The sequence below is a fragment of the Accipiter gentilis genome, chromosome 8 (assembly GCF_929443795.1).
Source record: "Accipiter gentilis chromosome 8, bAccGen1.1, whole genome shotgun sequence".
NCBI lineage: Eukaryota > Metazoa > Chordata > Aves > Accipitriformes > Accipitridae > Astur > Astur gentilis.
The window spans coordinates 17,552,426-17,565,747 of NC_064887.1; the positions used below are offsets into that span (position 1 = coordinate 17,552,426).

The following is a 13,322-nucleotide window of genomic DNA, read 5'->3' on the forward strand; positions in this document are numbered from 1 at the left end:
GCTTTTCCTTCCTCTTTTCTGCCCATACTTGTGTCTCAATTATTCCTACTATGATATGGTGTCTTTAGGGCTCTGTTGGTACATGGGTAGTTCCCTCTCTAACCACTGCAACTAGATTTGCTGAGGATCATGAGTCAAAGTTTATTTTTATTTTTATTTTTAAATTTTTATATTTTATTTTATTTTTTAATATTTTATTTTACTTTATTCCTTATGTAACAATGTTGCCAGAGAGTCTGTGTCATGGCAAAGAAGTCCTTTTCATGTTTTCCTCTGCTTACTCAATCTGAAGAAAAACTTCAGTGTGTGACATGTTTCTGTAAGGTAACATGTCATCTCCCTAGAAACAGAATTCACCAGTGGTATTTTTTGCTTTGAAGTATCCCAGATAAATAAGCTATTTCTTACAAAATACTGTATCAATTGGTATATCCTCCCACAGAAATTTATAACAGGCCCACTCACTCCAGAGTAATAGCTTGGATTAAAGTATCTTTCTGATTTAACACTGAAGAAGTAACTTCCACTTCATATACCAAAAAGGAAGACGTGTGTTTTTCCATACATGCTTTATATCTCCTTACATGGTTACAGCTTGTTAACATAACAAGGAACTTTTCAACCTTACTATTCATATACACAAGAATAGTAATTGAGACTAATGGAATTTGAGGATAGTGACTTAATGGTGACAAATTTAAATTATATACATGGAAACCATCAGTGGTCACTGGAGACTTAAACCAAAACTCGGGAAACTTGGGGTTCATTTATGGAGATGTGAAGAACAGAGTAAAAGCTTGTTTTAGATGACTATAGTAGCTTCAATACTGGCATAGAAAGGAAGCGTTACGGCCGTACAGCTTCTCTGGGGAAGGCTGAGCTGAGACCAAAACTTGCATCTCTGGCAAGAGCACGTAATTCTCAACATCACACACCTTCTTTCTCTGGACACATGGGCCATGATGTTTCAACAAATCTTTACTTCAAAATGTAGTTTTAGCATTGCTACTCTTACCTGTGCTGACCATGTAATACCTTCTTCAACATCAAGTTAAAATATCTTAAGTGGCTCGATATTGACAGTTCAAAACACTTTCTCTCTGAATGACAGCAAAAGGATTATTCCCTTACAGAGCTCTACAGGTTTCAGCCATATTAGAAATGGGTTAATGCTAGATTTTAGGCTATTGACTATTGTTGGAAGCAGCTTTGCTTGTATAAAATAAAATCTGACAATTTAAAGTCTTAATGTCTGCAAAAGATAATCTGACCAAATATGTGGGTGTTTCTGGTGGTTGGTTTAGATTTTTTGTTGGGTTTTGGGGGTGGGGGGTGGGTTTGTTTTTGTTGTGGTTTTTTTTTCCAAGACCAGTCAGCTTTTTATATGCTGTGCAATTCTACATCAACTGCCAACAACATGATAGTAAAGCTAAATTATCTTTCTCATTGTTCCAGGGGCCTTCATAAAATGAATATTTTAATGAATTTGAAATACTCAAAAGAGAATCTTCATTCCTTTTTTCTCTGATCTTATTGGTGGTATCTGTAGGAGTTCTTTTCTACTTTCATTTCAGTCACATTGCACTATCCAGCATAACTTTCTGCAATTCTGACTTTTAGTAAGTCAGATGTCAGTAATGACATCTGATAATAAATAATTGTCGTGTATTTTAGTCAGGAAGCATTGGTAGAGATTGATTAATACAAACCTGTTGTATCCCTTACTGCTGTGGGACCCAAAGTCTGAGCAAGGGGCTGGAGTTGTTTTTACCTGTTTGCAACAGCTACCTAAGATGCAGTGAGGGAATGCCCTTTTGTTCTGGTCCAATTTTCATCAAACAGTCCTCCTTGTTCAAAAACGGACTGATTTGGGGGAAGAACAAAATGTTTCTCATGCATGTAGGAAAACAATTCTTTTTAATTAAAAAGCTTAATCCAACCCAAATCAGGATTAACACCCAGAAGCTTTCAGTGAGCAGCTGGCTCTCCTACCAGTGGGAAGTTTTTTGTACAAAACCACCTACTGCACACCTCACCAATCCTGTACTGTTTCTGTTTTTACCAAGGACAAGGAGCTCCATATCGCACTGACATGAAACTAGATAAAGCTCTTGCTTGTATAATTTTTATTTTGCTAATCAGTGTCTGCTGCAAAGAGTTTTTATAGTAGTGTTGTTGGTATGCAAATGTATTTGAACTAAGTATGACTGCCACTGTTTCTTAGCATGAAGAGGATGGATGTGGAAGGTTTGCATTAGCTGGCTAGTTGTGTCACAAGTGTTCTCTAATGCATGATTTTGAACTAATCCTGGGGATTTAATCTGGGTTTCTCTCATGAAAGCCCAACTGTACTTCCAGGGTAGAGCTGGGGAGAGTGCATGTTGCGAGGACTTGCAGGCTTTCCTTTGTAATATTCCATCTACTGACTCCTTGAGTCCACTGGGCCCCTGGTCCTTTTAATCCTCTGAAAATCGGAGAGGAAGGACTACCTTTAAAGCAGGTGATTATTTTATTCGGAAAGGAACGAGGTTGATACTGCATGTATTTGTTTTCCTGGTTCTGCTTGAGCTTGAACCCCCAGGGTGTGCAGAGGTGTAAGATATAGCAAGAAGAGTTTTACAGAGGTAGTTTAAGAACTATTTAATTTAGTGTTTGTTGTAGTTCTAGCATTTAATTAAAAAAGAATTTTTCTCGTACTTTAATTTGTTTAAAATGGCTTTGAGGTTTCTGAAATGTAATTTTTGAGTGGTCTGTGTGTTGTTAGAGCTTATATTTATTCATGCTTATCTTTTTCATCTCCATCTCAGATGAGGTCTTTAGTCTGCAAGTCTAAGATTGGAAGAAAAGATAAAGCAGTATTTTTTTATGTATATGTTGATATTTAAGCTACATGAGCTAGCAAATCTCTCAAATAACAATTTGCAGGTTTGGGGGAAAAATAAGACATACTTTTGATTTGTATATAAAGCAACCAGGGTGTAGAATTAAAGTGAAGTTCTTAAAATGAAGCTAAGAGCAAGATAAATGGTTTTCACAAAGAAAACAAAAAATATAATCAAGAGCTTATCTAGTCAGTATTTAAAAAATGTAATTAAAATTAATTCTGTTATGACTTAACAACAGTGGGGCTCATTCAGCATGCAGTCTCATTTCTGTTTTTTCAAAGGACTTTACACAAACCCCTATAACTACATTAAGATCAGAAATCAAGTTTATCACTGTAAATGCTTATTCTGTATACAGGCAATGTTAATTAAGCAAATACCATGCTGTATCTGTTGGTACTACATAGAGTTATCATAAGCTTATTCTTGGTACTCTAACTTCCTAAGATTCCTAATAAAATATTTGGATCTTCTACCTTAACCATGTCAGTTGCTGTTTTGATCAGAAGGCAGTGCTGTTTGCCACCTTCCTTTTTTTTTTTTGGCTGCTAGACCCGCTGGCAATAGTTTGTTTTCTAGATTAGGCTAGTTTAACCAAGAAGTGTGAAGACAAGCAGGGGTATAAGTGTAATATGTTGGAAATAACAGTATATCATACCAATTAGCTTTATTAAAAGTGGTGACTTACTGTAATACAGCACTGTCCATACATACATGTCTTTCAGTTATTTCAACAGACAGTTGAGTGATCCTTTTTGCTTTTATGCTAGCCAGTACACGTTCAGAAAAAGTAAATGATTGTACGTCTGGAGAAAGCCTGTATAAAATAACAAAACAGTCTCCAGGCTGCCTTACTAAATGGAGTCAGATGATCTATATTGATCTTGCTTGCTTTCATTATTTGAATTGGATTTTGCTTGAAGGAGTGACACGCACATTTGTATAGTAGAACGCTTGTGACAACTGTATCCGTGTATAAAACAGTTCCATTAACTTTTCTTGCTAACACTGAAGACCTGCATTATGATATTAAGGCACTATAAATAAGAGCAAGCCCTGCTCCTACATGCTCAGCTGTGGTTTGTTACTTAGAGAACAAATTCGTGATTTGCAAGTATTTTTCATTGCTGTTATCGTAGTCACAGTACTTCGTAACAGTCTACTGACAGTTTGGGGGTTCTGAAAAGCCACAAACCTTTCCCTTGTGTGATTACATCCTTCTCTTTACAGCTATCTGTTATTCAGGTTTCCTTGTCCTAAAGAAAACTGAAATTGCAAGTGACTGGGAGGAAAAAAAGATGTATGATGTCTATTGTGTTTGCTCTCATGCTAAATCATTAACTTGATTCAACACCTGTGTCAAGCAAAACAGTTCAGTCTGAAGCTGGAGAGTTTATGGAGCTGTTTGACATACGCTTATTTTTAAATCTTACTACTATATCATGTTGCCTAAAATGTTTCTGTAAATTTTTATGTAACTTTGTAATTAGTATTATTTGCAATATTCAGGAGTCATAGTAATGATGCTATAGTTACAGCTGAAGATGTATTTTTAATATGCACCCTTTCTTTTCAAGCATTTACAAATTTTTCAAAATTTCATATTTGGTGGAATGAACCCTCATTTTTTTCTGGTTTACTGGATGTTATTACATATAAATGTCAGCTAAAAGCCATTTTTTTTCTGGGAGTTACCATGCTTGTTGAGGTACCTAAACTTTGATCCATAAATGCAATTCATCTGATCTGTGACTTTTCATAGGTTTTAGTTTAGTTTTGCCCTTCCTGGGACAACTTGAGATGTAGGCCCTTACCGGTCCTATGTATTATGTAACTAAAACAGAGGTTGACTTTACAGTACATGCATGGTATGTCTGATCTTGTGTCAAAAAAGGACCACAACATAGTCTTTCATTAAAATATTCTGCCCAACAGAGGGCTGGAAGGAAAAATGTGTAAGGCTGTATGTAAACTGTAGTTATAAAAAAAAAAAAAAGGAAGTACTTGGTCAGAGCTTAATCTTCAAATACTCTCTTCCTTACAAATGCAGTTGATCAGTTGATCAACTAAAAACAATTTGCAGAAAAATAAGAAGTGCAGGCTCTGACGTTAAAACCAGCTTGGATGTATATGTGGGATAGTGATTTCACTGTTTGGTAAACATTTTTTTTTTTCTTAGTTTAAAATCAAACCCTTAACAATATTACACACTAATCAATATGCTACTTATGTGTTCAAAATAAAGCCCTGGCAAAAGTGCTATCTTGAAATTAAATGACAAGTATCAAATGCTAATGAAACTGTAGCAGGTTTTTCAGCATCACTACTTCTAATTTTCAGACAGCTGCTACATTAGATTTTAGTTACTGATCTCAGTGCCTAGCTGGAGGTGCCTCCTTGCTGGTTCTTGTTGGGGTTTTTAGGGGGGTTATTTTTGCTTTTAACTAGTTCCAATGTGGATTTGTTGGAGTTTAAAGTTTGGAGTTTGAAAACAATTCTCTTCTGTGCGGACTGTTCTTTTTCCTTCTGTTCTGAAAATGCATTAACCACTATTAAAGAAAATGTTTTGGCAGTGTTAGCGACTTCTAATTGTTCACTAAACTACCGGGTTTTATTACAGGAGATCTCTTATACCTGTTTCTTTCATGCCTTACTGGAAAAAACCAAGCTGGAATGAAATTTCTAATTTAATCGTTAGAACCTCTTGACACTAAGGCAACTGAATTTTTAGAAGGGGAAGGAAAAGATGGGGTTTTTTGACCTGATTGAAAAAAACTTAAAATAACTTTTCTGGTATTATTTTGTGTTCCGTTTCAGTCCTTTTAAGTGCTTTGCACGTGATCTTCACTTGCTGTGGGTCAGAACTGGGCTCAGAGCACATATGTGCTGAGGCTGTCCTGGAATTTGAGGACTTTTTAAAGACAAACACTAAATCAGAAGTTATAGTAGATATTTCATAGGCTGATTAAAGATAGCTAGATTTGCAAATGAGACCAGTAGTCTTTTGTCTAAAATGCAAATAGCTAAAATACCTTAAGTGTTAAGACGTTTTTAGTTAAGTAAGCTGTTCTGAGCTGCACAGCTAAGTTCTAAGAAAAGAAGAAAGCAAAACGTCCAAGTTACTCCTTTTAAGGAGAATAAATTATGGCTATTGCATATGGCATTAGCGGTGATTTCCAGAATTGTGGTTCCCGGAGTGGTATCTTTGTTAACCAGAATTTCTGGAGATGTGAAGTGATTGACAATAGTGTGGGGGGGAACACAATAGGACTATCTAGCCTCTGTCTAAGGGCAGTCGTCTGCTGCTTGAGTACCAACGTTCTCACTAGAGTCAGGTTTCGCTGGTGACTGCAAAATCATAACTAATATTGCAGTTTTGTTTCTTAGCAATCCTTTTATTATTTTTCTTAATAAAAATATGGTACGATGGGGGTAAATGTGCCTGTGTTGTATTGTTTCACACTTAAGTTGTATTTGTTTTACCAGTGGAAAGTCACTCACCTCTGATAAACAGAGACGTTGCAAGATGAGCAGTTTGTACTTCTATCATATAGCCAGCATTTTGCTTTCCTTGTTTCTTGATGTTGATTGTAATATGTATATATACATATGCTAATGGCAAACAGAATAGTTAATTACAAAGGATGGTCACATAGAGATAGTTGTAAGCAGTCACACTTGAGAGAATCTGAAGTCCCCTGGACTGGTTTGAAGAGCACTGTAGTTACTGGAGCGGGAAGGTAAGGTTTGCTGCACTTTACTGACACTCCCCCTCCACCCAATGGTTCACCCAGAATTGCCTTGGAGAGGAGTAAGCGTTCGTTAATCAGCAATAGAGAGACAGCAGGCTTCATGGAACGCTTTTACAGAGGAAAATAAAGTCGGAGAAACCAAAGGCTTGCCCAAAATGTTGGTTTTGAGTCACAAAGTTGCTGAAGAACTAGTGTAGTGGTTCTGCTGTTACTAAGACTTAAAACTAGAGCAGTACAGATCGTTGTTATTCTTAAAGATCTTTGAAAGAGTTGGTGTGTTAATACTGATACCTTGAACAAATTAGACTTTAGGCATTTTTTAATTAATTCAATCTACATTTTTCCTGCAGTTTTAACTGGGTATAGTCATAGCACCATTGATTCTTTCTCTCCTCCTCTCCATCCCTGAAGTATTGATATCCACATACAGCAGCACTGCTCTGGTTTGTAAGTAGCGTGCTGCTAAACAGCTCCCAGAGGGGGCTGCATTTCAGTGAAGGATGAAGGCTACGTGTATATGGTGGGTGTATATAATTTGAAAATGAATCAGGACATTAACTTTGCAACATAATTATGGTTCATTTTTAAGCTGCTGTTCAGTTTTCATTCTTCATCAGAGGAGAATGGAGTCAATGGTGAGTAGGATTTCGGTCCTGCCCTGGTTCAGTAGTTAGGCCAATCATGTGTTTAATGCAGCTTTTGGGCAGGGAAACAGCTTGAGAGCTGCTCAGTGCCTCAGGCTACCAGCTGCTTGTCTAATTGGCCTGGGAGCACAGTGGAAAGAAAGCTGATACACCAAGTCAGCTGGCTTCAATATTGTTCCCAACTGGAAGAAACCTGCTTATTGGTTTGAAGTGGCATCCAGTATTGTGAATACACAGCAACTGTTTGCTCAGGGATGGTGCTATCAATACTAGCTGTCCGGTTCCTTCACATCAAATCAGTGTGAGTGAAGTTTGAATCCACATTTTTTTCTTCTGTGGGCAACACTTGAAGGCTGCTGAGCTGAAATTTATTTTAAGACTGAGCCATTCCTCATCTGAGTGGGAGGTTTCACAAGGAAGCATGGCAGGCGCATAAGACACGTTGAAGAGAGAGCCTAAATAATATCCATAGATACATACAGAAGGACAACAGACATAGAGGACAAAGAGCATGGTTTGGGGAACCAGAGCAGTATGCTCTGAATTATTCTTCTGGCTACTTAGTTAACTTGAATTTGACAGCCAGTGAGGCTCAAAATGTATCCTTCATCAAGAGTGCTAAGCTATAGGGGAAAGAAGAGTTTCTGATTTTGATAGATTTTCTTGTTAAGAAGTCCCAGGAGGGTCTTGTGCTTTTGTGAAAAAATTGAGGAATTTGAAATGTTTGGTTTTGTTAACCTTTAAGTTGTTAAAATCCATGCCACTCTATTTTGTTTGGGAAGATCGTGTTTTGTATGCAGTTAACGCTTGGATTTGAAGTAAATGCTAATAAACTTGTTTTACCCAAGATATTCATCTGTTTGAATGTGCAAGGAATGTAGACAAATAACTGCTTATGATCACAGTGATCTGTTTATATAATTATGTAAATATTGTTCAGTTGGGTTTTCAAATATTTTTATAGATGTGAATGGGTCTGGTGCATTTTCACAGGTGATTTTATTGGCTGAGATCCTAACAAAATAACGCTTAAGCAATCAAACTTGGTCTGTCCATTTCTCTCCAAGTGTTACTTTTCCTGTGAATAACTTTTTGACAAATTTATTGAGAAACTGCTTTGATTGAAAGGGCAGTGATCTTCAAGATAATTTTGAATTTTTCCATAATCAGTGGTGGCATACAGATTGAATTTTGCTGTTAGTGCTTCTGCTGAAAGAGAAGACATAACTTGCCCATTATATGTTATTATTCTGGTAGCATCTGACTGGCAAAACAACTTGTTGCTAGCCATGATATTTCCTGGTTTATTGCTACAAGAGTATGGCTCAAGAAATATAAGTCATGGGAAGATGCTGACAGTTACAGAAATGGGGTAAAGGAGGATTTTAAGAACATGTAGACAAATAGGTGAGAAAATAAGCTTGTTCTGTTGTTTACAAAACAGCTTCTTCTGCCAACTGAAGACTTTCTGCAAGTAATTCATCTGCTGGTAAATAACCACTGTAGCAACCTTTATTACGCTGATCATATATGGTATTGCCTGTGTGCAAACTGTCCTTGCAGTTGATGAATGTTTGCACGTGGGACAATTGCAGTTGACAGAACAGCATTTTCCCTCACTGTAGAGTAATTATTTATTACAGTGAACCTGAACAGGCAGTAATAAAAAAGTGAGACAGAATATTTTATGCCTTAAAATTATCCTGTATTATATTACTATGAAAATCTGTCTTGTATTCAAAGTACCACTTACTTAAATGCTGCTTATCTTTTTAAGTTGATGTAGTTAATTAGTGTCAAACTTAGTGTGGACAGTCTTAACCTAGTTTAGACACTTGATTCTTAATAATTTTGCCTAGTTGTTTTTGTTACAAAATCAAGTTTAAATAGAATGCAATAAAAGCAATGAGACTGTAGGACATCATTTTGTCCACAGGATCTCTGATGGGAAAGAAATGACCTAACCTGATGATATTTTAATATTTATTTCAGTGAAACCAATCCAACCTTACATAGACAAGTTTTCATAATCAAAGTTAAATTTGCAGGGCTGTCATCTAAGGAGATATTTGGTAAACAAAATATAGTTAATAAATACCTAGCATCTTCTTCCTCCCCATCTTCCACAGGTAAAAAGTCATTAATGCATACATTGCATTTTCTACCGTACTTCTAAAACCATACAAGCAATGTTCATTTTTCAGCCATTACTACAGGACTTTTACTTCCAAGATTATTTAAATTTTATAGAAGAGCAAATGAAGTTGTTAATCAAATGCCCATCAACTCCTCAAATTCTCTAACTCCTGGTTAACTAGTTATCCCCAAAACTATTCTCAGTTGCATGTTACCATCACTGGACCTCTTGCCCCTCCCCAAATAAATAAATAAATAAATAAAATTTATACGGCTCAAATCATGTGCCATTTTAAGAGTGAAACTGACTTTTCAGAAAGTAACGAAAAAGCTTCCTGACTTCACAGGAAAACTGCAAACTATCCATGACTGGGAATAACATGTATATTTACAAAACTTACAATTTTCCTTGTGTTATTAATAGACTACAGTGAAATAGGCCATTAGGATGGCTGACCAGTTAGACACTTTCAGATGCTTCATCTGCTTCTCACTAGCTTTAGCTGCTCTTGCACTTCAGCGGTTTATATCCTGCACTGCATCTCAGCTTTTGCGTTTTAACTAGTGCAGTTATTTAAAAAAGTGATTTCGGTTCTGCATCATAAAGATTAGTTTTCATTCTAATTTGAAATATAAAGCCTCCTTATTCTTTGATAATAGGACTGTCTGTGTACTTCACAGTTGTGAAGGTTCTCCTCCTTGCATGGGTTCTTGCTTTCCCCTCTCAGCATATGAAGTTGAAGGTGATTGTATGCAATAGCCTTTCTGCTAATTGCATCTAATCATACATCTTTTATATCTTATGCATAGCCCTTAAGGTGCACTTATCACACGAATTCTTGAATCATCATGGTTTCAAATACCTCGTTAGAGGAACACTTCTCATCACTCCTCATGCAAATCATGTCTATTTCTCACAAATGTTTACTTCTTACATGTAAAAGGGGAAGCTTCCCTCTGCACCAGCCAGCCTCATCAGCTCTGGAGGTCTGTGGAGTTATGATTCAAATCTAGCTGAGATTTACTACTCTGGTGTAGAAAATAGAAATTAAATTTGTTTCATTTCAGTCTCTCTAGCTGCTATGCAGTATCCATGTAGCCTTGGGCAGTTATGTGGTTAACTATGTCTCCTACCAAATGCTTCCTCTAATCTGTTACTGGCAGGACGGGTAGACATGCTGGTCCCTTTTTGTTGTAGTCATCTTCAGATAGATGAAACCTGTGTCTGTTGCCTCATCACTTTCCAAAATAGGACGTTTGCCAGCAGTGATGAGAGAGGTAGCAAATGAGAAAGGAAGGAGCAAAAACTGTGACTGATGTAGTGGGGAGCAACAGATGTCATGTGGAAAATTGAGATATACTCAATAAGCATTTTCTACAAACATTTTCATACTGATGTAACTTAGTTATGGGGTGTGAGATACGAGCATATGAGAGAGTGAGTGAGTTTAAGCTTTGAAGCATTTCAGACAGATGGAAGTTTGTGGTTGAAGACAATTTATGTGGAATTACAGGCTAGTGGTGTTCACAGCTTAATGATTCTGCTTTAAAAATGATTTTATGTTATAATTAAAGAGATGTAATGAAAAAGAGTAGAAGGAGCTGGGTTACAGCAAGCCAGGGAAGTAAGGGCCAAGAGCTGCTGCTGTTAAAAGCGTGTCATCCAGAAAGAGCTATACCCTGCATAAGAACATAATACAGTGAATTACAGGTTACTCTTCTGATACCAACTTCAGCTTGTGGTTGGCCAACGCAGATTTCTTTGAATACATTATTAAAGGCAATATCACAATAAATGAATCAGAAAAGATGCTTTGACATCTGTATTACAAATTGTATTAAAGTATTGTTATTGTTGCGGTTTAACCCCAGCTAGCAACTAAGCAGCACACAGCCACTTGCTCACTCCTCCCCCCTGCCAGTGGGATGGGGAGGAGAACTGAAAATAAAAGTAAAACTCGTGGGCTGAGATAAGAACAATTTAATAACTAAAGTAAAATAAAATGTAATACATTAATAGTACTAAAATATAATAATAATAATAATTGTAATGGAAAGGAATATAAGAGAAAAAGAGGAAAAAACCCCACAAACAAGACAAGTGATGCACAATGCAGTTGCTCACTACCCGCTGACCAATGCCCGAGCCGCGAGCCGCCCCTCACAGCCAACTCCACCCCAGTTTATATGCTGAGCGTGATGGTCTATGGTATGGAATATCCCTTTGGCTAGTTCAGGTCCGCTGTCCAGGCTGTGCTCCCTCTCAGCTTCTTGTGCACCTGCTTGCTGGCAGAGCATGGGAAACTGAAAAATCCTTAATTTAGGATAAGCGCTACTTAGTGACAACTAAAACATCGGTGTGTTATCAACATTATTATCACACTAAATCCAAAACACATCGTACCATCTACTAGGAAGAAAATTAATTCTATCCCAGCCAAAACCAGGACAAGTATATACTTACCTAGAACAGAATAAAGCTGTGTCTGAATCAGCACAAACTATTTGATATTCAGCGGCGGGGGGGGAAGGGGGAAGCTGTAATACTGTGGGTTTTATTTTCCAAATAGGCTTTTAACACTTGAAGCAGAGTTCAATTACTCAAAGTGTTGCCCTTTGCGTAAACGGAAAAATGATTTATTTGCAATGTACTCACCTTGCGAAAATGTCTTATTCATAGCTTGCTGGTCTATGTTTGTTTCTTATTGATGTATTTGATGTATTTCAGTACTCGGAGATCACTCTTCACCTTATTGTTAACTGTTTCGTAAGCATCTTGTGCTTCTATTCTTGTCAAACTTGAAATTAATAAATCCAATTGAATTTTGCAAACCCATTTATTGTAATGCTTTATGCTTGGGGCTTGTATCAATTGAAATAACAAAACAATGGTTTCATCTGAATTCCAGTGCCTCTACACAGTTAATTGACTAAATCTCTAGTGTTAGTGTTTCTACTGTTTTCAGAAAATTCATATTCTCTAAATTGCTTGAGTTATTACTTCAATTATAATTTTTAAATAGGTCTTTTATAGAAATTTAGGGTATCTTGGGGATGTCACCATTTTGATAGTGCATTATAGAGATTTTTCTTTAGAGGCAATGGCTTTCATTAACATTCGTGTGAGTCACAGAATACGGTATGTGTTCCCTAAGCATGTTGTTTTCTAGTCTTCATGTTCTGTGTCAGAATAACTCACCTTTTATCATTCATACACTTTATAGATTAAGTTTTGCTTCAGATGTGTCAGAAATATATATGACAGCAAGTGTTTCCTTTATTGCTGAGGAGTTACTGCTTTTTACCAGGTTATTTGCATTCTATGGTTTGAAATTCAAATTAGTGATTTTTACATCAAAATTTTGTATTTGTCATCCTTGAACAGAAAGGGCTATTGCAAGACATGAAGTCAGAGAAATAGAGCAACGTCATACAGTAGATGGCCCGCGACAAGATGTGACACTGGATGAAGAAGATGATGTGGTGATTATTTACAACAGAGTACCTAAGACTGCCAGCACATCCTTCACAAATATTGCCTATGATCTTTGTGCAAAGAACAAATATCATGTTCTACATATCAATACAACCAAAAATAATCCTGTTATGTCTCTGCAAGATCAGGTAAGCTGCTGCATTTGGGATGCCTTTATTAAACAAGCGGAAAGTATAGAAAACTTTTTTTACTCTTGCAAACTTATATGGTCTGATGGAATTGGCTTTTATGTCACATTCTCCAATATAAATGAATTCTAATGTGTTTATATTTTCTTTGTAGAGAATATTATTTATTAATAATAAATTAATCCACAGCTGGCTACTGGAGGTGGTAAGTATCTGTTTCTCGGACAAAAACAAAGCTAAAGAGGGGTACAACTAGGGAAGAAATGACCTTTGTTATT

At 36.6% G+C, this 13,322-nt stretch overlaps 1 protein-coding gene across 1 annotated transcript in view; it reads left to right on the plus strand.

Moving 5' to 3' along the window:
* HS2ST1 (heparan sulfate 2-O-sulfotransferase 1) overlaps positions 1-13,322 on the plus strand; it is a 91,108-nt gene that overhangs the window by 55,397 nt on the left and 22,389 nt on the right. The window contains exon 2 of the mRNA XM_049808305.1: positions 12,806-13,044. Within this exon, the coding sequence (XP_049664262.1) occupies positions 12,806-13,044 (239 nt within the window). The remainder of the gene's footprint in view (positions 1-12,805; positions 13,045-13,322) is intronic.